Source organism: Pyrus communis, chromosome 6, assembly GCF_041283825.1.
Source record: "Pyrus communis isolate YQ-2024b chromosome 6, ASM4128382v1, whole genome shotgun sequence".
NCBI classification, from domain to species: Eukaryota; Viridiplantae; Streptophyta; class Magnoliopsida; order Rosales; family Rosaceae; genus Pyrus; species Pyrus communis.
The window spans coordinates 2,343,305-2,368,358 of record NC_142570.1 but is presented as its reverse complement, the minus strand read 5'-3'; the positions used below and the strand labels follow the sequence as shown (position 1 = coordinate 2,368,358).

General features: G+C 39.0%; 4 protein-coding genes and 1 non-coding gene across 6 annotated transcripts; 1 reads left to right on the top strand and 4 right to left on the bottom strand.

Moving 5' to 3' along the window:
• Window positions 1-4,996: 4,996 nt before the first annotated feature.
• Window positions 4,997-5,068, bottom strand: TRNAT-CGU (transfer RNA threonine (anticodon CGU)). The gene has a single exon. It is a non-coding gene; the product is annotated as a tRNA-Thr (tRNA).
• Window positions 5,069-9,094: 4,026 nt separating this feature from the next.
• On the bottom strand, window positions 9,095-14,132 carry LOC137711060 (uncharacterized). The gene is made up of 8 exons (XM_088696159.1): window positions 14,114-14,132; window positions 13,542-13,752; window positions 10,975-12,812; window positions 10,808-10,889; window positions 10,653-10,719; window positions 10,266-10,451; window positions 10,099-10,159; window positions 9,095-9,716 (listed from the first exon to the last, which is right to left on the bottom strand). The coding sequence occupies exons 1-8, from the start codon at window positions 14,130-14,132 to the stop codon at window positions 9,547-9,549; spliced, it is 2,634 nt and encodes an 877-aa protein (XP_088552285.1). The 3' UTR covers window positions 9,095-9,546.
• An 806-nt stretch (window positions 14,133-14,938) lies between these two features.
• Window positions 14,939-16,567, top strand: LOC137709845 (protein SPIRAL1-like 3). Its single transcript, XM_068448826.2, has 3 exons — window positions 14,939-15,068; window positions 15,752-16,043; window positions 16,303-16,567. Exons 2-3 carry the CDS (start codon window positions 15,777-15,779, stop codon window positions 16,387-16,389), a joined length of 354 nt encoding a protein of 117 aa, XP_068304927.2. The 5' UTR covers window positions 14,939-15,068; window positions 15,752-15,776; the 3' UTR covers window positions 16,390-16,567.
• Window positions 16,568-16,747: 180 nt separating this feature from the next.
• Window positions 16,748-22,014, bottom strand: LOC137709843 (uncharacterized). Of its 2 annotated transcripts, none has more exons than XM_068448824.2 (11): window positions 21,568-22,014; window positions 20,763-20,912; window positions 20,156-20,323; window positions 19,434-19,586; window positions 19,138-19,290; window positions 18,793-18,957; window positions 18,522-18,677; window positions 17,950-18,139; window positions 17,614-17,821; window positions 17,338-17,485; window positions 16,748-17,175 (listed from the first exon to the last, which is right to left on the bottom strand). In XM_068448824.2, exons 1-11 carry the CDS (start codon window positions 21,770-21,772, stop codon window positions 17,126-17,128), a joined length of 1,746 nt encoding a protein of 581 aa, XP_068304925.2. In that variant the 5' UTR covers window positions 21,773-22,014; the 3' UTR covers window positions 16,748-17,125. The 2 variants fall into 2 exon arrangements, with proteins under 2 accessions (XP_068304925.2, XP_068304926.2); XM_068448825.2 differs by having other exon boundaries at window positions 17,950-18,133; window positions 21,568-21,914.
• Window positions 22,015-22,603: 589 nt separating this feature from the next.
• Window positions 22,604-24,715, bottom strand: LOC137710225 (uncharacterized). The gene is made up of 2 exons (XM_068449162.2): window positions 24,506-24,715; window positions 22,604-23,202 (listed from the first exon to the last, which is right to left on the bottom strand). Exons 1-2 carry the CDS (start codon window positions 24,633-24,635, stop codon window positions 22,604-22,606), a joined length of 729 nt encoding a protein of 242 aa, XP_068305263.2. The 5' UTR covers window positions 24,636-24,715.
• Window positions 24,716-25,054: the final 339 nt, after the last annotated feature.

The window sequence follows — 25,054 nt, the reverse complement described above, 5'->3', positions numbered from 1 at the left end:
ATGTAAGAAAGCATTATTAACATCAAGCTGATGAAGAGACCAAGACTGACTAGCAGCAAGAGCAAGAAGACAACGCACCGTAATCATCTTAGCAGTAGGAGAAAAAGTGTCATGATAATCAATACCTTCAGCCTGAGTGAAGCCTTTAGCAACCAAACGAGCTTTGTAGCGGTCAATAGAGCCATCGGAATTGTGCTTGAGTTTGTACACCCACTTACAACCAATGGGAATTTTGCCAGGGGGCAAGGAAGTTAAAGTCCAAGTATCATTAGCATGTAAAGCTTGAAGCTCCTCAGTCATAGCATGTTGCCAATTGGGGTCAGTGGCAGCCTCGGCAAAGGAGGAAGGCTCCACAGTCCGACTGATAGAGTTAATGTAAGAAAAATGCCTGGGAGAGTAACGGTGATAAGAGAGAAAATTACAAAGTGGATATCGCGTACCTTGTATAGAACCAGGTTGCGAAGTCGAAGATGGGTGGGATGGCAGAATCACCTGCGAGCAAACGTAGTCTTTTAAATAGGATGAAGGTTTATGGGCACGGGAAGAGGTGCGGGGAAGGGGAGGATTGGTAGGTAGTGGGGGGGTAGGGATGTCCGTGGGTAAAAGGGTGAAAGGTAAGGAAGTAGCGGGGGGGGGGGGGGGGAAGGAGGGGATACCGAGAGGGCAGGGGCATGGGGAAGAACGGGTAATGGGGCAGCAAGGGAATCTGTGGGAGGCGTGGAAGGGGAGGAAGGTGGAGGAGGGTGAGGCGTCGGGGCAGGAAGGGGTGGGTTATATGTAAAGTCCAGAGGGGGTGGGATGGGTAGGGTAGGCGAAGAGGATGGGATAGGAGGGTGAGAAACGGTATAAGGGAAAGTAGTTTCGTGAAAGATGACGTCTCGACTAGTGAAAATGCGGTGATTGTCGAGATCGTAAAGGGTATAGGCCTTTTGTCCATGAGGATAACCGAGAAAAATGCAACGATGAGCCCGAGGGGAAAATTTGGTGGTGGGAGTGACAGAGGTGGCATATGCCAGACAACCAAAGACGCGGAAGTGGTCATAAGATGGGGTTTTCGAAAAGAGAACCTCAAATGGGGATTTATGATGGAGAAGACGGGTAGGGAGACGATTGATGAGATAAGTAGCGGTAAGAACACATTCCCCCCAAAACTTGATAGGAAGATGGGATTGAAAACGAAGGGCGCGAGCGGTTTCAAGAAGATGACGATGTTTTCTTTCAACAACGCCATTTTGTTGGGGGGTATAAACACAAGAAGTTTGTAAAAGCACCCCATGATCAGAGAAAAAACTACGAAGAGATAAAAATTCACCACCATTGTCAGTACGAATGCATTGGATGGTAGTGCGGAATTGGGTAGTGACATAAGCAAAAAAATCCTTAATTAATTGTTGAGTGTCGGATTTATGTTTCATGAGGAAGACCCACGTAAAGCGAGAAAAATCATCCACAATGGTTAAGAAATAATGAGCACCAGAAAGAGAAGAGGATTGACGATTCGGGCCCCAAATATCACAATGAATTAAAGCAAAAGGGAAAGTGGATGAAATTGAACTCAAAAGAAAAGGTTGACGAGTTTGTTTTGCCAACGGACAAACATCACAAATATGACTAGAATCAAAAGTGCAATTAAGAGAGCTAGATGCTAAAGCTTGCAAACGAGTGGAGGAGGGGTGACCAAGACGCCTATGCCAGAGGGAGGAGGGGATGGTAATGATGTTGCAGAGAGGTTGACGGGTGGGGAGAGAAGAGGTAAGGGCCACAAGGTAATACAGATCGCCACGTCGCTTACCCACACCAATCATCGCCTTCGAAACCAAGTCCTGCAAAACACACTAAGAAGGAAAGAAGGTTATGGAACACGATAATCCATCTGTAAGTTTACCAACCGATAAAAGGTCCACTCGGAAATTAGGGACACATAAAACATCCTTCAAAGTAACTGATGAATTTAAAGGAAGAGTGTCGGTAAAAGTAATGGGAGCGGAAGCACCACTAGGCAAAGAAACAGGCGGTAAATGTGAAGGAGAACGATTAACCAAACATGAAGCGGAAGAAGTAATATGATCCGTAGCACCACTGTCAAGAATCCATTGACCATGACGAGAGGTGACAGGTAACAAACCTTGGGCAAAATCAGTAGTGAGCACGGCATTGGCCTGAGGAGGGGTGGTGGTGTCACGTAGAGCAGCTAGAACACGGGAGTGCTGCTCGGCAGAGAGGTCAGGCATGGCAAGCTGCAAGTCATGCAAAGTGGGCTGGGCCCCGTGCACTTGGTGGGTCGCTGGAGTAGAAGAGGAGGCGGGGGCCTGGGTGCCTTGCACGTGATGGGCCTGGGTGAAATTATGGGGCCGGGAAGCAGAAAACCGTGGCTGCCGGGGAGGACTGGAAGGTGCATGGCTGCGGGAAGAACTGGAAGCAGTGGCACGGCGCGGTGGTCGCCACGGTTGGCCATGGAGGGGATGGCCAACGGGATAGCCATGAAGTTTATGGCAGGTGTCTCGGGTATGATAATCAAAATTGCAGTAGGTGCAGTGGAGGGGAGGACGAGCAGAGGAGGGACGGGACGGGCCACGAACAGCCATGGGAACCGCAGAGAAAGCTGCCGAAAAAAAATTAGGGCTAGGGTTATAAACCTGCTCTGTATGCCATGTAGAAAAAGGTATGTAGGCTAAAAAATATATTTGTTATTGATACGTGAATGTGGAAAAATGGAAGAGAATGCAAATGGAAGAGAATGCTTATTTTTTCATTATGTTTCTCTACAAGATTACAAGGATATATATACATGATACAAATGTGTAGGTAGGACAAGGTAGCCGTCCTAGTGTGTAGGTAGGACAAGGTAGGACGGCTGTAGAGGACAAGGTAGCCGTCCTAGTGTGTAGGTAGGACGGCTGTAGGACGGCTTGACGGCTGTAGGACGGCTAGTGTGTAGGTAGGACAAGGTAGGACGGCTGTAGGACGGCTTGACGGCTGTAGGACGGCTTATTCTTCCAATAATAATATTATATACAATTACACAAGGACTCCAACCATATTCCTTATTTGTCTAACACTCCCCCTCAAGTTGGAGAGTGGATGTCAAGAACTCCCAACTTGCGTAACATGTGACGGTATTTAAATCATATTATGTATTGTTATGTGTTATGTGTTTAAACTTTTTAATATGACATTAAGTGATTAATTAACATCGAGGCATCTCTGTTGCACATGAACGTCGAGCTCTTCTTAAAGATCTCTCTCTCTCTCTCTCTCTCTCTCTCTCGGGCATTCTGGAATGCATGCCAAACTACTTCTTTAGACTTTAACCATATGCATGCATTAACTATATACATGTCTAAAGCAGAGCTAGCAAACTACATTAGCAACTTAACTGCAAGAGTATATATAATCCATTTCCTATAACCTACTATTGGTGGTTTTTCTTTTCTTTTCTTCTTTTCAAATTAATTGCATGAATGAATGTGTAGTCTTAATTTTGGCACACGAGAGCCGGGCAATATCTGCTCCCTCCTTTTGAAGCAATGAAGATTATAATAACAAGCATGGATGACTCCGCACAAATGAAAAAGGAGAAACAAGAAAAACACTGGTTAATTAATTATTGTTCAAATTAGTTTCGAAAATAAATCTGCAGTTCTTTAGAGAATGAAAAGGAAAGAACATGAGTCCACAGGCAGAGAGGACTGAATTAGAAGGCAGACTCTGTGTCTCTCAGGCTCAGCGCAGCAGCTGCAGCTAGCCATGTTAGAAGATCGAAGAAGCATTAAAGGACACCCAACCCTAGTTCCCTGCCTTTTATATTATGTAGGACCGTAGGTGTCATGCCATCATGCAAAAAGGCTTTCCCAGTACCAGTTGTGGTCCTCTACGCTTAACAGTGTGGGGCACGAGTAAAAATTCTACTACATTCCCGTGTATGGTATGCACCAGATAAATAAAGTGTTGGCTATGTAGCTAAAGGTCCAGCAGTCAAGGATTCAACGGATGTTGGTGTATAGGATGGTGTTCAGGGTTTCATTAGCGCATAGGGTTTAGGGTTATGAATACAAAATCAAAAAGAGACAATTAGTAATCTGGTTAGTCCATCCCACTAAAATAGTTCGTACAATGTACCAGACGAGGAGTACATATATCTAGCATGCATGCACATGAATACACAAGAAACTTTTCTTCTTTTCTAATTATTATTTTTACTGTTGGAAATACATAAGGGTCGAGATGAATGGAATGTGTGTACACTGTACAGGCATGCTGATAGGTACTCCCACTAAGATTTATGGAATTTTTTGTGGTCCTCAACGTTCTACACGCTGCCCTAGGTCAAGGACCATATTTGATCTATGGTCTCTTACTCAAATTCTCAAATTGGTTTTTAACTTTCCCTTTTCAATTTGGGTATTATTTGAACGGCTGAGATTCAAAATAAATTAAGCTCAATCCTAGCATAATATTTGTCAACTTTTCTTTTGTAACCAATATTTTTTGGTTAGATTTGATAGAACTGAATTCTAAATTTCTTGTATTCTTAGCTCATTGCTCTTGTATTCGAAAATCGAAATATGTAGACGGTTAATTCACAAACAAAATAATTTTTTTATATGTAGGTATCACTTAACCACATTATACAACCTCTAATACAAAAATCACACTTCTTTGTTAGAGGTATAACAATCCACCTGGTTCGACCGTCGAAACTCAAGATTTCTCCATTGCTCCACCTCCTTGATCACCATTTTTCTTCTTTATATTTGATTGCAAACAAGAACCAATAAGGCAACAAGTAAAACAAAAAAAAAAAAAAAAAATATATATATATATATATATATATATATATAAAATAAAAAAAAAGGTGATAAAGTTTCATAGTTAGGCCCAACTTATGCTCAAGTTTACGGATAAACATTCTGGATTTGGGTCAAATGTGGGAACGTTCCTCAAAAGTCCAGCCCATTTGAAAAAAAAAAAAAATTTTAAAACTGTAAAAATAGAAAGCCCCCGGCGAGGATCGAACTCGCGACCTTTCGCTTACGAAGCGAACGCACTACCACTATGCTACGGAGGCTAATTATTAATCTTCTACTTTATAATTAATTTATCCAAATACACAATCATTAATTTGCAAATGACTTTTTTTTTTCCTTCCAAACTATGCTATCATTAGTTGACCATTAGAAAAATTAATTTTCCGGATTTAATCGGTAACCTAATGTGCAAATGGTTGTATTAGAAAAATAAAAATAAAAGTGCAAATGGTTGGAAAATTGTTGATTAGATTGTGCAAGGTTAGATGGAACATGAAAGCTATGCAATGTTTTGCTATTAATCCTTTGAATCCAATACCAACGGCTAATAGAACAACGTTCATTTTCAAACCTTTCAACCAATCAATACAACCCCAGAGACCGATTTTAGTTAAAACTCGAGCAGTTTCTTGAAAACTCATTTTCGGATAAGAAAATATGATATGATCAAACCCACACATAGCATGTTTGAAAGGGAAGTGGAAAGTGGAGAGGGAAGAAAAAACAGGATCTTATATGTTGATTTCAAATACAAGTTTATCTTTTTAAGGACTTTTACAAGTTAACTTCTTTACAAAACCCAGCATTAAGAACTGTAGATATAATACACAATTTAGTATGCTGCTTTGCTCGCGAGCTAGCTGCTGCCTCACCAATAACGATTTCGTTAACCAGGTCCTTGAAGATCAATCGTTCAACATCTAACACTACTCCGGACGTGTCACCATGGAAAAACTGTCCAGCTTTCTGACCGGTTTGCATCATATCCTCCCACAGTATGTTTTTCAAACCATCATCCTCGTCCTCTAAGCTGCACTCCGATTTCTTGGCTTGCAATTGTTCTATCTCGCTAGACAGTTCCTTCAGAAGCTTTTGTGCGTTGAGGGTCTTCTTTGCGGGCTTGTCAGTCTTCAACCATGGCACGGGGAGTAAATAATGGGGTCATAATATCAACCAAAAAGCTTCATTGGGCCATCTCGTCAAGCACCTAGTAGGTACCTGCCAATTCCTGTTAACATATGCCGAAAGTTTATGCCAACATATATCGACAACTATTCTTACTTGCAGAAGCTTGCGAAGGGTAGGTGCAGGATATTATGGAGTAATGTTGAAAACTGCCAAAACTTTTTAACTAAAGTATTTCATGCATGAAGAGAAAAAAGAAAGACAAATGTGATAGAAGAAAATAGAAGAAGTACAGGAAAAGAAGGTTGTGATTTTGTTTTAGTTGTCTATACGGGTCAAATACAATATAACAACAAATATACATGAGATTTTTGAAGTTATTGGAGACAAGGACAACCAATGACCCCATGCTGGCTTCGCCATTTACGGGATGGATACCAGCTGAATCCAACTTGTGAACAAGAATCTCATTGACAGCGTAAAATATGAGTTTTCGATGATATTTCTCTCTCTTGCTTCGCAAGGGTTACCTTATCAGGGCTGCATTCTTCTTTTGCAAGCAAACTGCTTGCCTTGGTTTTCTCCAAAACATAGAACAACACAGGGTTGATGGGGATGGCCTAAGGGATGGAGCTGAAATGTTGTCAAGCTGGAGCCGAGGTCTCTGAGTAGGAGGCCTGAAGCTAACAATATCTCAGAAATGTATCTATGGTCTGGATTTGTGTTCTGGCAGAGCGATGCAATATAGTCTGTTCTTGCTTCATCGTGATTATAGTTCAATCGTCTAAGCTTCTGAACTAAGTTTTCAAAGTTCTTCAATTTCATGCGAATGATTTCCGATGTAAGACCAGATCCCTTGCTGTCAAGCTTATCTGCAGGATTCCATTGATCTTCACCTTCGCTGTGGTTGGCATCTTCTGCACCATTGCCTGTATTCCAAAGAAGTATTTGAGAATCCGGGTGGTCCTGAAACCAACCAGGTCCCTTAATAAATCCACCCCTGGATGGAGGAGGCTTTTGGTGACGGCAAGTACAAGTAAGGGTAGCCGCTGGTGCATGGGGAAGCCGGCATGGGTGACTCCTTGGGTTGTTGGCGCACGGGACTGCATGGATCGGGGTGGGTGGGGACACAGTGGCTGCTAGTTTCTTTGTTTTTGGGTTTTAGTTTCTTAGTTTTATTAAAAAAATTAATGGGGTGAAGGCTAGGTGAAATGGATGGTACACGTGATGAGAAATTAGAGAGGAGATGCCACAATTAGGGATAACAGACCCGCGATCGTGAGAGGGGAAGGGGACGGCAGAGAAAGAGTGGCTCACGTGTATAAGAATGGTGTGTTCACCCCCAACATGTGACTTTTTAATACTAATTATGATGGACTTTCTTACCTTAGAAGTAATACAAAGCCTATAATTATTTGATCTCTAAATCCTTGTGGAATTTTACTTTAAGTTTACACAATCACATTCCTAATTAATGATTCTATTCACTCCTACTTAAGTATGTACAACTTAAAAAGTAGCTACATCAATTCTTCGTGATTAGATGATGCGGTTGTTGTCGTTAGCTATCAGTAAAAACCTTGCTCTGACAACCAATAGACTTATGGAGAAAAATTGAGTTAATACAAGATGTTGATATTTCACATATTCAGAATGATTATTAAAATACACAAACGTATGACCAATCAAGAGTAGGTACTTCATCAAAAAATTTCGTTACGTAAATAAAAATTCAGTAGGAAAACTACTCTTGAACATAAGGAAAAAAGTGTGTTAAGATCATGTAAGTATACTATAAGATTTCTCTTGAGTTCTATAAAACTCCCCAAAATGACTATCTGTGACATAATTTTTAAAGTTTATATAGTCTAATTTCATAAACAAGCTTTTGAAAAGTAAACTTTTTATTGACTTCATGAAGAGGTCAACATAATTGTCTTAAGATCGGATTTGCTTAACTTTGATCTCCTGATACTCTTGTTGCCAATGAGTGAAGAAAAACTTCGTGACGGTATTCTTTGTTAAGTGAAACTTGGGCCGTAAGGAAGTTAGAAACATCAAGGACCCGAGGCACAAGATTGGCTTCTGAAGAAGGAATGATACGGGATAAACTGAAGATTGAGTGGTCTCTCTCTCTTCATTTTTTTCGTACATGAAGCAAATCCTCTTGCTGTTTTTCCTTTCCTGAATTTTGAGTGCATATTTCAGCACTACACTCCGGGCATGAATTCAATTCAAATTCCGGGGCAGCAGCACCTTTCGTATTCTTCTTTCTCTTCCTATTACTCAATTCTCCATGAGGCTGTGTGTGAGAGATTGCAGCTTTTGCTAGTCCTTCAAGCATCGGACCAGCTCACAACATATCTTTTTGCAACATGATCTTCATGCCGAAGCACTCTGTGCAGTCCCGCGTATCCCTTACCCTCTCGGGTGGCAGTTGTGCTACATTTTCTACCTCACTCTCACTGTCCTCTTCATGCAGATTTCTAGCCTGTGGCCCCGATGTGAATCCACCATCAACTTCGAGCCAGCCCCACCGTTACTCATCTGAGAAGCATGTAACAACGGTGTATTTTCAGGTCTGGCCAGGGCCAAAAGAGGACTGCGGACAAACTGATTCGCTGAATCTTCTTACGAGTCCATATCTCGTTCTCGTACTCACTGAATAACAACCTCCAAATGAAAAGGGCTTTCCTCAATGCATATAACGGCAACGAGGTACGGTTTTTCATTGAACAATTGTCATATCAAAATTTGAAACCATACATACGATATGAACACTTTATGTGAATTTCTGTAACCAATTGTGATCATCTAGGGTTTTGGTGACATCTCGTTCGACGACTTTGTGCAGATGGAACAAGAGTTGAACAATACGATGGAAGATTTGAGCCGGATAAGGGTAGCAAACAGCGATCTAACGACGAGAGTTTGTGATCTTGATGAGAACCAAGGCAGTAAGTCAAGCTACGGATTCTGATACACAAATGAAGGTCCTTGGGTCCATGATTGCATAGTCCAAGAGATCCATATTCCGGGAGGAGGAGATTCAAACTCGCCATCCCGGGTGAGAGGTAAATGTTCTTCACCGCGTGAGTTACATACGCGGTGAAGAAACATCCACACATTAGCACACTATGAAACATATAACCAACTAATCGAACACAAAAAGAATATCGCTTATATATAAAACCGGTACATAACTAGAACGAAGAATTATGCCAACAAAAATCAGTAGCAAACTCTTTGAAGATATCGTATTTCTTACCTAAGTCGAATAAAACGCCATATCCTTCTAGCTCTGTGTGCTTGGTAAACAAAAACTGAAACAAAACAATGAATCATACTTTTACACGTTAGAATTGCACCGTTAGGAAGCAAAAAACATCGAAGGATCCAGGGTACAAGAGAGGCTTCTCAAGATGGAGCTGCCGAACAATTTTATCTTGGCTGGGAGCAAAAAGGTTCCATGTGGGTTGCCAAAACAACATACACAATTATTCATTGCCATATTTTGGTACAAAAAGAGGTGAATTAGAACTGAAAAATCGACCCACGAACCCGTTTCCTGGGTAACTTTAGCCAACTGCAACTCCGCCTGCCAGTAATGGTATCAATTTTTGGGTGACACTGCTTGATCCTCTATAACTTGACGATAAAATATCCATGAACGACTTTTTGTTGTTATGGGGCGTTGACCAAATGGATGCTGCTTCACGTATTCTTGAACATTTTGAGCCTCAACTAATCTTTCCAGATAATAACGAATATCGCCTCCTTCCCCTGTGATGACAAATGAGCAAAAGACAAGAAGCCGTAATAAAACACCTGGACGCTAAAATTTGACACCACTAACATTGTAAATACTTAGAAGTACAAGCAAGTACTACTTAGAGAAGTAAACAAGAACGTTGAGGTTGAGGATGGATAAACTGAAAATTACGAACTCAAACAAAAAGCTGTGAAGCCACACAAACGCGCATAATACTTGAAAGACATAATGACAAGAATAGGTCCAAACCTGAATCAAATTATAACCTACGTAATTATTTTAACTGAGATCGACCATGTGTAATGCAATTGTGAATGAGGCTAGAATGTGTGATATAGGTGCATCCAATGATCTTACATTTACAATACAACAAAAACTTGAATGGTATCTCACCTAGTGATCTATCTCTTCGATCCTTGAATCGAAAGGGGTAGGGAAATATTGCTGTGTTCTCCTAAGCAATCAGAAACAAAAGTATTAGTTTCAGGTTGTAACCCTTGTACCAAAACCAGTAATGTCCATGAGTGAAGAAATAAGGAGGAACGAGTTAATCAACTAACTGGATTGCATAAAGCTTTGTATGGTGAATCATCCACTAATAATGTGTTTGTCTCGTTGTACTCTCCCCTCGCCCAAGGAAGATCAGGATCATGCTTCTCCCATAACTTTTTAAGTTCTTTCAAAACAAGGGGTTTTTCCTCGTTGTCAAGAGTATTGAACTTCGTAGTAGTACAGTGGGATTGATTCTGCACACGCCAATCACCGTAAGAATAAAGCAATAGAACTGAAATTCAATGCAATGATGAATTGATTGCATCCAAAATACAAGTTCTACAAATTGCTAAAGTAACACTGAATTACTTTACTGAGTAAGTTAGATTACAGAAGATTATCCTAACTCAACAAACTATACTGAATAAGTCCTTAAGTGGTTAAGATGGTTTTACCCAGCAAAAAAGCAATTTCTTTCTGGAATCTCCCCAAAGATAATCTACCACCATTTCCACGTTCTTCCTGAAAAGGCAAGTGTAAAAGATCATAACCCAACCAAAAAAAGAAATGAGAGAAGGAACAGGTGTATCAGTCCTAGAATGAAGTTTACTCGGTTCTTGAAGACCAAACACCCACGTTAAAATTGTCAAAGCAGAATTGTAGAAAAGAATCACAACACGGCCTCTTAAAAACTGTGAAAAAAACAAGTGGGGATTAGATTTCAGTAAGGGTAGAAAAGTATCTCTCCAGATACATTCAAATGTAAATTATCATCACCTGATTTCCTCGATATTGTTGTGTCTGGTCTATATAATTTATATTGCTCGGAAACCAATTGAACAATATCAGCAAGAAGGCCGTTTACATCAAGAATGAGAAGCTTTTTCTTAGAAACACTAACAAGAGGTCTTTCAACAGCAGAGTTTGATATCTGTGAACGACTGCCCTCCTTCGCGACAACAGCCAAATCAACATCAACTTTTACGGACAAAGATGGCAAAGAAGGAACTTCAATTTTGGTTTCCGTGCGTTCTGTATCAGTAATATTGTCAGATTCAGGAAAAGCATCTGAACAATATGATTTAGTGCCACTAACCTCCATGTCAATTTTATTCCTTGAACCAGCATCTGCACTCTTTTGTAGACCATTTTGTTCCTTGAGGATAGGAGAATATTCTTTTATATCAGTAACATCGTTTACAACTTGGCCAGGAAAGCCAGTGCAAACTTGGTGGTTAGTGTCGTTATTTCCTGAGGCATTACAGCTCTTGTTCTGATCCTTGTCCTCATTTTGCTCCTGTAAAGTCTTTTCCTCCAAAAGTAATTGAGACACATCTAGCTCTGGGTCTGATACTATTGTAAGCGGAGGCTGTGGAGATGGATCTGCTCCTCGAATAATCTTCTCCACTAAAGTACCAACAGAAGGATCACAACTTGTATCATTACTCCCACCCATTTCAAGCCTTTTCTTCCGACACTCTCTCTTTTGTGAGCAACTCAAAACTTCAAAGGGTTTGGTACTCTCAGAATTGGTTCTCTGTCTAATTCCCTCCACAAGTGGTTGTTCCACTTCTAGATCTTGTTCCGAGAACACTGCAACTGGAGGCCGTACAGTCAGATCTACTCCTGGCATAGTATTTCCTACTAAAGAAGCATCAATAGAAAGATCACATCTTTCATCAATACACTCATTGGTTTTATGCCTTCTCTTTCGATTCTTATTCTTCTGTTCTTGTGACCAATTCAAGTCCACAGTAGGCGACTTGGGACCTTCTGAGCTTACTGTCGTGCAATTTCCCTCCACAAATGCTTGTGGCAAATCTACTTTTTCATCTGAGAATTCTGATTCTGGAGGCTGCTGAGCTATTCCTGGCAAAATACTTTCCACTAAAGAAATACCAACTGAAAGCTCACCACTTTTGTCATTACCACAACTTTCATCATTAGACTTTTTCCACCGAGGCTTTTTCTGCTTTTTGCTTGAGGAACTCAGATCTTCAATAGGTTCAGAATTTTCTGAATTAATTTTCGTGCTAATTCCTTCCATAAGTGGTTGGGTCAATTCGAGCTTTTGTTCCAATGATTCTGAGACTGGAGGCTGTTGAGACGGATCTAGTCCTGGCATAACACTTTCCACTACAGAAATACCAACAGAAAGCTCACAACTTTCGTCATTACCACAATTTTCATCATTACCCTCACGGGTTTTACTTTTACAACTTTTCTTCTTTTTCATTGAGCAACTCAAATCTTCAATAGGTTCAGCAATTTTTGAGTTTTCATCTGTGCTACTTCCCTCCATAGGTGGTTGTGACATTGCCACCTGTAGCACTTGTTCGGAGAATCCTGCAACAGAAGGCTCTACAGACTGGTCTACTGTTGGAATAATAGTTTCCCCTAACGAAGTATCAACAGAAATATCGCAACTTTTATCATTATTCTCATGGATTTCATGCCTTTTATTCTGCTTATTTCTCTTCTTTTTTTGGTTGTGAAGCAAATCTTCTTGATGTCCTTCCTTTTCTGAAACTGCCGTGCAAATTTCAGCACAAGACTCAGGGCATGAATCTTCAGATTCTGGGGCAACACTGATCGTATCCTTCTTCTTTCTCTTCCTAGTTCAGTTAAAATCACTATCGTCATATAAATTAAACAAGATAGCAAATGATAAAAGGAATAAACTGAACTAAAGAATCCATGGAGCTGATAAACTTCTACCTGACGACCAACTTCTGCTACTACTAAGAGACTTAATTCTTCAGCAGTCATATAACAATGGGATTAAGTAATTTGCTTCACATAAAAACGGAATTAAGTGTTTGCTTCACATTAACAAAGGGATTAAGTAAATTGCTTATTCTAATAAAGAATTTGAAACTTTGTAACATCGAAAGTCCGAAAATTGCACTCAATCAGCTGATACACACAGGAGTGAGATTGGATTAAGTAATTTTCTTCATATAGCAATGGGATTAAGTAATTTTCTTCATGTTAACATTGGGATTAAGTACTTTTCTTATCCTAATGAAGAATTTGATCCAGATTGAAAACCCGAAAATCGCATTCAGTCAGCTGATATGCCCAGAATTGAGCACCCAAGAAAATGCATTCACAAACAATCAATCAATCAATCAAATCAACAGTTCAAAATTCGTTTCAAAGCAATAACAGAATCACCATTCAGAAGCTAATCAACAGCAGAGAGAAATAAAAACAAGATAATCTGACCCGAAGAAAACAGGATTGGGATTAGTAAACCAAAAACGCAATTAATTCGTCAATTAATTAAATATTTATCAGACATCTCAAAATATGAAGAAAATAGTAGTCAACGGAGCACCGACCTCTGTTCAATCGGCAGTATCAGTACGAAGCAGATCTCTGACGGCGGAATTAACGGAAGCCACGGAGGAGCAACCGAATTGGCGGCGGAGAGAAGAAGCAGAAGAAGAGAGGAAAATGAATGAGGCGGCGGAGGGAGTTGAAGCGGCGGCGAGTTGGGTGATGAGGTGCTGGTACAATTGGCAATTGGACTTCCTAACTGCTTTTCGCTTCCTTCGACGCGCGGTTACCTATTGTCCTGTTCGCATGGGTGGGTAATTTCGTCATTTTACTCAAAGTTAATTTTTGGTTTTATGGGGCCTAATTAATTTCTGCACCGGCCATATTTATTGTTGTTTTCAGCCTAGTTTTCTGCTAATGGGCTGCTGATAAGGTCTCATTTGGCCCAAATTGTCATTTGGCCCAAATTGTTATTTTTATGGCAAGGGCCCAAATGTTGATACATTCCCACGAGTTTCTTCTCACCCCCCCTAATTTTTGTTTTACGTGTGAACGGTTGAGATTTAATTAATTGAGTGAAGAATAATGTGCGGGGAAGAATTTCCATATTCCCTATATACCACCCGAAACTAACCATGGATGGTAATACACATGGTGTTGAGAGTCAGATTGAATAGGTGTAAAAGTAATACATTTGGCAGATTATTATTGGCCAAACTTGAGAAATCCCCAACAAATGGATCGAGGTCCAATCCGAATATATGTATCCTTATTAGCCTATCACATTGACTCACTTCACATAAACTCAAAAACTTAAACTGCCCAAATATATTTTTCTCTCTTGAACGGGCTTGATCTTTCGATCCACAAACTCTGCACCTTGAGATTTGGATTGGAACTCATTCCCAACAAATGGGTCCTTGCTGCCAAGAAGGACGAAATCGTTATATTACTTGCCACGTAAGCATGGTTGCCATCTTTTTAATAGAATTATGTGAGATACTAAATATGAGAAATTTTTCAATATGCTAGGAATACGGTTTGATACACAAAATGTCATAATACAATTGGTCAGAAATAATTTTTCTTAAATTTTCAAGTAACTGTATTATTATACTTGTACCGAGCCATATTTCCTGCACACTAAATTTTTTTACAATAAATTCACCTTTTTTTATTAAAAAAAAAAAAAGAAAAAAAAAAGAGACAACTGAGTTATCCACCCCTTCCAAGGCCAAGAAGACTCACAAAGGCATTTCAACATCCCCTGGCCACAAGTCTGGCTTCCAGCCTAGCAACAAGTTTCGGACCCAAAACCTCTAATTTTTAATTTTAAAAAAGTTTCGTAATTCGTCATTTACCGTTGAGCTACCAGCACGTGTTACAATAACTTCTTTTAAGTAATTTGAATTAAAGTAAAATATATAGCTTAACTTAGAAAAACGAATCCATTCCGAAAATATCTTCTCATTGTGGGCCCCAGCGCATGCGATTTGAATTTCAGTATAAATATAGAAAGTTGCCGCTTGCTCTACTACTCAGTGCTCTTGCGACTCAGATCTGAAGTCCAAACAACGCAACGCACCCAGGTAACTCTCTCTCTCTCTCTCTCTCTCTCTCGCTACCTACTGTTTGTTTCCCGAGAAAATGCAGGAAAATGTGCTATGAAATCATCTGAAATTAGCTAATTGGAATAATTTACTCTTGATTTGGTGAATCTGCATCGGAATTTTACATTTGTGCTGTTTATGTTTCTGTTATGATCTTCTGAACATTGTGCATTTCCTTTGCTTACTTTCGATTCTTATTGATTTAGCTACAACTTTTCAGATTGCAGATGCGTAAGTTTGTTTAATTAAGCTGATTAATTTCAAATTTTCAATAGCTTGAATCGGTCTTTCATTACTGTTTTCGGGTCAGATTTCGCACTCGGACTTTTGAGTTCAATTTGACCGAGAAATGGAATTTCGTGTTCAATTAGTAGTTTGATATGAGATCTCCGAGTTGCATTATTAGCAAGGTTGGGTTTTAATCATTTTTAATTTAATGAAAAATATGAATTTCTAGATCTGGAAACATGAATTGTGGCGTAAAAGCACAAATTGTATCGGAGATAATCCCCGGAAAATGGAAATTGATTTGAACGGTGTAACGTGAGATGGTATTTTCTTGCTTTCTTTGTGATTCATGCGATCCCGATTACATTTTGGTTGGTATTGCTTTGTGTTACTTTCATTCGTTGTTATATAATTGGCTGAGAAAATGTGTGCAGTATCCATTCATTCGAGGCGAGGAAGATGGGTCGCGGAGTCAGCAGTGGAGGTGGGGAGAGTTCTTTGGGCTACCTGTTTGGGGGTGGAGAAGAAACTCAGACTCCTGCCCCGAAAAAGGTTACAGCTCCTCAGAACCAGGCCCCGGTTCCAACCACTGAATCACCTGCTCAGAAGCCTACTGCTTCCGCACCACCTGCAGAAGTCAGTAAGGAGATTCCTGCTGGCGTTCCTGGGAACACCTCGAACAACTATTTCCGAGCTGATGGCCAGAACTGCGGGAACTTCATCACAGTATGATCTTTGTTCATAGTCATGTTTTGCTCTAAATCATATATCAATGCATGAAATTTTATAGATTCTTCTGTCTCCATTTCGGTAGAAATTTATTCGCCTACATTTTTGTTTCCCTCGTGAATAGGTTGTTCGCAGTCTGTAATTCGCAGATTTGCATACTTTCTGATGTTAGAAAGGAAGTTTAAATGCTCTTTCTCTTAAACTTTTACTACCCCTTAAGTTTTGGTATTCACGGTTTCAAAAATTTGGTTGACAGGATCGCCCATCAACAAAAGTGCATGCAGCTCCGGGTGGTGGATCATCCCTAGACTACCTGTTTGGAGCTGGTGGTGGCGGCAAGTGAAACCTCACGCCGCTGAAGTTGGAATCGTCAGTTTGGCAGGGATTTGGACCCTCTGTAGATGATTTCTCCTGTAACATTCTGGCATTTCCTGTGGCGGGGATTTGTTGCGTTTAAGATTTATGCTGCTAAAATTTTCGAGTTAAGTTGGCCGATAATATAATCGTTCCCAATTGCACTACATGTTATACAAGTTTCTTAGATTCTATTTGGAAGGAAAGAAGCACACGAGATGCGTTTCTCCATTTTTGTGCTCAAAATTTGTTCAGGGTTCTTGAAAAACCCCTACTCTTTCATATTGGATGAGATCATATGGGGTAAATTCCTGTCCCGAAAAAGTACAAATATAAAACCAGAGAAATTATCCAGGTAACTAATTTCCATCTAACAGAGACTGTAAACGATAACAAGAAAAGTAAAATTTAAGCTAAATTTTGACATCTCATGGAGATTAAACCTAAAAGAGTCGCCAAACTTCTTATAAGCAAAAGCCGCCTCTCCTTTTCCCTTTCAATTGGGAGAAGGGCCTAATTGAGAATTCACAGGAGTTTTGATGAGCACTATAAACTAGAGTTTTTGACCTACGACTGTTATAGGAGGTTTGCAGATACCACCGGTAGGAAAATTCTGTATCTCCCGTCATAGGCATCTATGATCTCCTTCACATGATGAATGTACAGATAGCCGGTGGCTTTTCATTTCTGGTTATGTTCAGAAGCCAATCCTCAACCAAACTCTTTCAAATGGATGCCGCGTCATTCTGTCCATCCGGTGTTAGTTTCCCGTCACCTGCCAGCAGAACATTAGACGGCCAAGAAGATCAGTAAGAGAAGATGGTACAGGTTGCTTTGGCAATTGGCATTACTTGTTACAGTAATCATAAGCATTTGCATACAATGCTAATGAACCCGTAGCAAACCAAATACGTCATAAATCTCATTACATTCCTACCTTGGTTTAGGGATGAAGCAGCAGCAGAATTAGCTGAGGCAGACAAACTTTCCTTTGCAACTTCAGAGTTGAAATTTGGCGCATCATCATTGGTCTGATTTTTTCCCAGATTCAAAGGAACCACTGACTGCTCAGGGTTTCCAGTAACCTGCATAAGAGTCCAGGGGTTTAGGTCGAAAATATATCCTACAACAGATAGCATTCAGTGTGCACAGGACAAACAAAACAAATTTCTAGCCCTCTATCTGTTCAAGACACGGGAAAGAAGGATCAGACCTTATGCAAATGAGAAGGGGCCGAATATGCTTGATTGTTTGAAATGGAACCTGCACCGGCTTCTGTCTGCTCATGCAATATGGGCGCCTTTCCATGAACATTATCCCTTAGATCTATTATTTCTTGCCTGATACCTCTAGAAGTTTTTGATTTGCTGCTGTAATCACCATTTGACATCAAACCACCAGCTTCACCGGCAGCCCGCTTCCTGATAAGGGATTTACATGATCAAAGTTGAATCAAAATATTCTAGGATAATGCCGTATAGTGATTGATATTCAAGTATACAAGTAATAATCCTCAGCAAAACACACACAGAGATCACCATTTTCTTACCTGCTGGAACTAGGAATATCAATGTTAAACCCTGGCTGGTTGGGAAACACTATACCACGAAGAAGCTTTCCATCCATAACAGTTTCAATTGCGTATCCATCAGCAAGTTTGTCAGTAACCTTTCCAACAAATGTCTTCTTCCCCGAATCAAGCTCGGATTGATTCGATGGGATATCCTGTCTGCCTGCAGCTATAGCACAAGATCATTTGTGAAAGACATCAAAGCCCTCCTCAAAGTATATATTCAACCAGTGATTTTTTTTCTTTTTTCTTTCGGTTACATTTTTTTCTTTCATTTTTCTGTTTGCTGAATAAATTAACTTGGTCACAAAGACTGCTTTCATTAAAATTATGAAATTTGTATTCATGAAGAATATTGGATAGTGACAAAAAAAAAAAAAAGAGTGAGCGAGAACTTCTTAGGGTTAGACAGCTTTCCCTGCCTCTAAATAACTTAGGAGTTTGCAAATTTGAAAAAAAAAATATATATATATATATATATGTAAATTTTGATACATAAAAAAAAAAGAAAAATGAAAACAGGACACTTTATCTTAGTAAATATCACTTACATGGTCGGTCATATGGAACTGGCATGGGTTGGCTCATATCAGCACTATTTCCAACCAGACCAAGAGCTCTGTCGTGAACAGAGGCGAGATTTTGCTCTTGGCACTTTAGCTTCAACTGCTTCCTCAGCGATAATTTCTCTAGCTTCCTTTCAAGTCCTAAAATTAGAAAATATATCAGGCCAGTAAGACTCAGATTCCATACACATGAAATTTTACCCTAATTAGACTATATTGATACTTCAGGGAGGTGGTGGGAAAGATGATACTTAACCTGTGTTTAGGTAAAACATGTCATCCAGTGCCTCAAGACCTTTATTGCAACCACCAATAAATACAAGAACACCTCCCCTGACAGGATCCAAACAGTCCCCAGCAACGGAAAATCTAGCAGAAGGCCCATCACCAGCAGTTAGCACCTTGGTCCACACAGCAGTATCTGCACCACAGTTAAGATAGAGTGGGTATCTAAGGATACAATTCCAAAAATTAGAGCAACGGAAAGAACATAAAGTACATGTAACCGAAGGTGGGTAGACAAGAAGGTTGAGAAGCTTCAAACAATCCATAAAAGTAAATAGCCAAAGGTGAATGTTTCCGGGAATTTCTTGAAACTTACCAACATCAAGCATGTAAAGGTCACCATATAGATTTTGAGAGTCTGTGAATCCCCCAAAAACAAATAAGTTCTTCCCAAAAGCAATAGTACAATGACCCGCTCGGGGTGTCATAAACTGGCCAGTAGTTTTCAGCTCCCTCCAAATTAGAGTATCTAATGAAGTACCATAATACAGGAGTTACAGAAGGTATATATCATATACAATATCCAGAAGCTAGGTACTAGTGGTATCTAAATTACGTAAAAACTTTAATAAACTTGCAATTGGGCAAAGAAATTTCAGAAAATAATGATACCTGTATCAAGTATATGGACATCGGACAAATAGTAATTGTGCGCATCTTCACCACCCATCACAATTAGTTTGTTCTTCCAAGATGAACAAGTATGGCTATCACGCAGAGATGGTGGGTTGCCTGATGTTGTAGCACGTTTCCATACAAACGTCTCTACAAGATAGGATAAGAAAATGGATTAAACATGTCTTATGTGCTATCTGTATCAATGAGTGACCTAGTTAAGTCGAGTGGTCAGGTTCTAGGTAAATGTAGACAAGGCAATTAAAAACTTAATGTGATGTCCTACACCTAGAACACTCCCTCTCTTCTTCCTCCCACTCTAGATTCTAAAAAGAACAAGGTGACAGAGATGACCCTGTGCAATCCTATAAACTCACAGCACGACAAGAGAAAGAGGACATGCAAATAAGTCAACTCATAAGATCAATGCGAGTGGTACCATGCAAATGCATAATCATTATATTTTAACAACAAAACTGTTAGCAAGATGCACATAATAGTTATAGACTTGACTGAAAAGCACTCCAACAACTTCATTCCCTAAGAAGTCCCACATGCTATCCAAAAACCTATGCTAAAGTGAGATGTATCAAGCAAATAAACTCGTAAGATCCGTGTGATGTAAATGCACAATTACTGTCAGAAAAAAGTGTGATGAAGGTAATTCAAACCAATCATCACCTAAGTGATGAATGTACTAACGTTACTTGGAAACCTACCTGTATTCAAAATGTAAAGATCATTGAAGTACACTTCATTGTCACTACTAGCATATTTTCCACAGCCACCAAATATAAATAACCGTTTCCCAACAAGGGCAGCACCATGACCATCTCGTGCCTCTGGTCCTTCGCCTCTTAAACTTGGAGATATCCATGTATGTAAAGCTACACAAACATTAAGAACATAAGCGGGCACATTGGTGGTACACATAGTTCAGAAATCAAAATAAAGAATTTGATATAAGTCTTAAAAGGTTGCAGTGTCAATAAGTGTTGAGAATTGAGTAAATCTGGTTACATAGTTCGAAAATCAATAATAACGAATTCGATATAAGCCCTAAATGGTAACAGTATTAGTAAATGTTGAGAATTGAGTATATCTAGTTTCAACTCTTCGATATACCAATCCAAAATGGATAAGGAAATAAGTCAACTGTCACGCTGGACTTAGAATCGTCTAATTGAATTATTTATTTTCCAAAAAGGAATCATCTGATTGAATTACTTGGCCCAAAATAACACATATAAGGGTGAGCATGCTATGTAGTCAAGAAAAGATATCATTGCTAGGGAAAAAGAAAAAATATAAGAGAAAGTCACTCACAGGTGTCTAATATATGCAAATCCCCAAGAGGGTTCATCCCATCCGTACCCCCAAAGACGAAGAGATTATCACCAACAGTGGTGCAGCTGTGGCTGTCCCTTGGAGTTGGCAGGGTTCCTTTGATCGCTGGCTGGCTCCATGAATGTGTAGCTGCAGTCAGCAGAATAAGAGAATTAACAATCTCAAAAACAATCTCCATATAAAATGCAACAGCACACGGCAAAATGCAGAGTGCTAGTTGTTAACACCTACAGGAAAATTTGAAACAAAATTAAAGAGCTCATCGTAGCACTATTCGAAATTTTATAACAAAAACAAATAACAAACAGTAAAGATACAAAGAAAACCACCTTGGGATGTTACCAACCACCTAATACTACGCAGGCTCATCAAACGACGGTTTTTAGCTGCCCCAATGTAATGTCCTTTAAAATGTAATAGCAGAAAAAAGCTTATAGCTTAAGTAAAACCCATGAAACCTCTAGCAATCAAAATTCAACAGCATAACCCTATCAAGCATTTACTCAAGAATTGTTGCAGAACAATTAACCCATCACAAAATTTGATTCCAATTTTCCAAAACAAGACCAAATTTTACGAAATTAAACCCCACAAAACCCTAATTACAAGCCAACTAAAAACCCCTTAAACATTAATCAACATGGTTAATTACATAAAGATTCAAACTTTTTCCCCAGAAAATCACCAGCAACCAACATTACACAAACCCACATGGAAAAAAAGGGTAAAAACAAAAATTAAACGAATAATCTAGGCAAATTTTTAGCATTTGGGGAAGACCCACCAGTGTCAAAGACGTGAACTTCATTGGTTGGGCAGTTTTCTCTGCCATAGCCACCGATTACATACAGAAAACGCCCTTCGTTGATTGCATTGCAGGTGTGGCCCCACCGCTTCCCGGGGCCATGCACCTCCGCCGCCGCCGCCGCCACTCTTTCTTGCTGCAGGTGAGCTTGCTTGGGCTGCAGCTGCACCCTCTCCCACTTCATTATCTTCTCTGGGTAAAAAATTTGGGAAGAGACCCAATTGGGTTAGAAAAATGGGGAAGCAGTGAAAATGCTGAATTCCAGAGAAGAATTTTAATTTTGGGTTAATTTTTTTTTTTAATTTGGGTTTTTGTGTTCTGGGATTGAGCTGATTTTATTATTCGAGTTCATGCAAATAAGGACATTGAATAATTAAAAACAATAAAAGAAAGGGTCCAAATAAGAAGAAATTTTTTATTGTGATTAGAATATAAGCAGTATATTAAGTGTTTTTATATAAATGATAAAAAAATTTATTTTTTAAGTTATTAATTTTTTAACACATATATATATATCAACATTTGTATAATGACAACACACATGTAAAACTAGTTACTTCATATTTTTATTAATATATGTTTTGTAAATGATAATTTTTTTAAAATGAAAGATAAATAATGTAAGTTGAAATCTTCTTTTAGAATATTTTGAAAACTTTATTTCCATATGTAAAGATAGTTGAGCAATTTGATGAAACATTCAAACTTATATGAATTGCCCTTTCTTATTAAATTAATAAGGGCTAAACATTAAATAAAAAAAATTAAACGATCTTAAAATTAAGAATAAAAATGCCACGCAATGGGTGTTTTCATGGGTTGCTTCATTTCATTTTCAAAATAATTTTTTTAATATTCATAAAAAGAAATTTTTAATAAAAAATTAGAAAAAAGTAATTTTCTAAATTAATATATTTTTTAACTTAACATAAGAAGGGCAATTGTGTGTGGCATGGGGCTAATTTTTATGGTAAATACATATGTTTGGAATTGTTTATTTTATGATAAAATAATATTAAATTATATGCAAATCTTTGAGAGGGTTCGTATCATCGGTACCTCTAGAGGCGAAGAGATAATCACCGCCAGTGGTGTAGTTGTGGTTGTCCCTTGGAGTTTGAAGGGTGTCTCCGGTCACCGGCGTCGGCTGCCTCCATGAATGCGTAACTGGTGCGGTGCCTCTTACCACCGGCGTTGACTGTCTTCTTGAATGTGTTCGTCGTTGTACGAAGATATTATCACCAGCCGTGGTGCAGTTGTGGCTATCCCTTGGAGTTGGTAGGGGCCCTCTGATCACCGGCGACGGCTGCCTCCATGAACTTGCAGCTGGTACGGTGCCTCTGATCACTGGCTCCGACTGCCTCCTTGAATGTGTTTGTTGTACGAAGAGATTATCACCAACAGTGGTGCTGCTGTGGATGTCCCCTGGAGTTGGTACGGTGCCTCTCATCACTGGCGCCGGTTGCCTCCATGAATCTCTGATCACAGGCGCCGGCTGTCTTAATGAATGTGTTTGATTTACGAAGAGATTATCACCGGCAGTGGTGCAGTTGTGATTGTCCCTTGGAATTGGTAAGTTGGCTCTGATAAAGGGTGACGGTTGCCTCCATGAAACTGCAATCAACAATTCAGAATAAGCAAATTAACAATCTCAAAATTAAACAATCTCTATAACATGCATTAATACACAGACATGAAAAATAAATAACTCACTCAAAGCAGTGTTCGAAATTGTATAACAAAAACAAATAACAGACAACAAATATTTCAGTAGAACGATATCTTAGTGCTTTACTTAGTTGTTAGAAGCGAAAAAAATCGGGCGCATAATAATGCATAAGCTAGCATGATTGTTTTCTGGTACTGTGTTGAAGTATCATATGATAACCGATGAAACCCTCTAAAATCAAAACTCAACAGCTTACCCTACCCTATGAAGCATTTACAAGAATTGTTGCAGAAAGTTAATAATAATACTTGGCTACTTGTGGGATAAGTAAGAGTTCCTACTTAAAATTGATCGTTACCGATTCACAAAATTTTGTGTTTATGATTAAACCATTTATATTACAAATTACTAGATCGCCTTGCAAAAATCAATTAAAACTAAGGTTGTTTAGTCATCGATCTATATAAATTAAAACAAATGAATGGTAAAAATATTACGAACCGTTTACGTATTTGCCACAATAGATTGACTAAACAACCTTAGTTTTAGTTCATTTTTAATTGTTAGAGATAATCTTTACAGAGTGATCTATAAGATGAACGGTTATGATCATAAACACAAAATTCTATGAATTGACACGAAAAATTTTGAGTAAGAGTTCCTACTCATCCTTGATTAGCCAATCATTGTTCGAAAGAAAAACTTCACCCAAAAAAAAAACGAGCACGGTTCGAAAATCAACCCATCACATCGGTTGATTCCAATTTTCCCAAACAAGATGACCCATGAGTTTACCAAAGGGGTATGCATCCAAACATCCATTTTTACTTCTCAAACACCTTTTTAATTTATAACCGTTGGATCGAATGAATTGAAAAAGATTAAATGACAGAAATTAATAAAGAGTGTATGAGAAGTAAAAAGGGGTGCGTGAATATCACATCCCATTTACCAAATTAAACCCACCCTAGCTACTTAAAAGACCGCAGAACCCCCCTTAAAAATTAATCAACATGAATAATCACAAAAGGATTCAAACATTTCCCCCAGAAAACTCACAACCAACCCTGCAAAACCAAGATTACACAAAATCGACTTGAAGAAAATAAAACAGAAAAATCAAACAAAAAATCAGGGGATTTGTTTTTTATTATTTTTTATTTTTTTCAGAATTTGCAAAGACGTGAACTTGTTTGGTCTGTCTGGTAGTTATCTCTGCCATAGCCACCGAACACATACAGCACCTACCTTCTCTGACAGAATTGCTAGTCTCACCCCGCCAGTTCCCGGAACCAGATGCCTCCGCCGCAGCCGCTTCTTCTTCTTCTTCTTGCCAGCCAGCTTGTCTGGGCACCAGCTGCACAATTTCGTACCTCATTTTTTTCTACAATTCTGAAGAGACGCCCAGTTGGGGTAGAAAAATGGGATCGAAAGATTGCGAATTACAGAGAATGGGTTATTGTGTTCTGGGATTGAGCAGATATTATAATTGGAGTTCATGCAAATAAGGACAATGAATAATTAAAAAATTAATAGAAAGGGTCCAAATAAGAGAGAGAAAATATGTTTTTTCACTTTTTATTAATGAAAGAGAGAAAATAAGTTTACGTAGGTGATTTTATTTAAAAAGTTAAAAATATAATAAAATGATATACACTGCATTAAACTTCAACAAAATTTGCTTTCTCATGTTTATTAAAATAAGTTTTGTTTTCTTTTAGCGAAAAAAAAAAAGGTTTAAAATAGCACATCACATGTCCGAACTCCACATGATTTTGATTTAGACGTACTTATGAT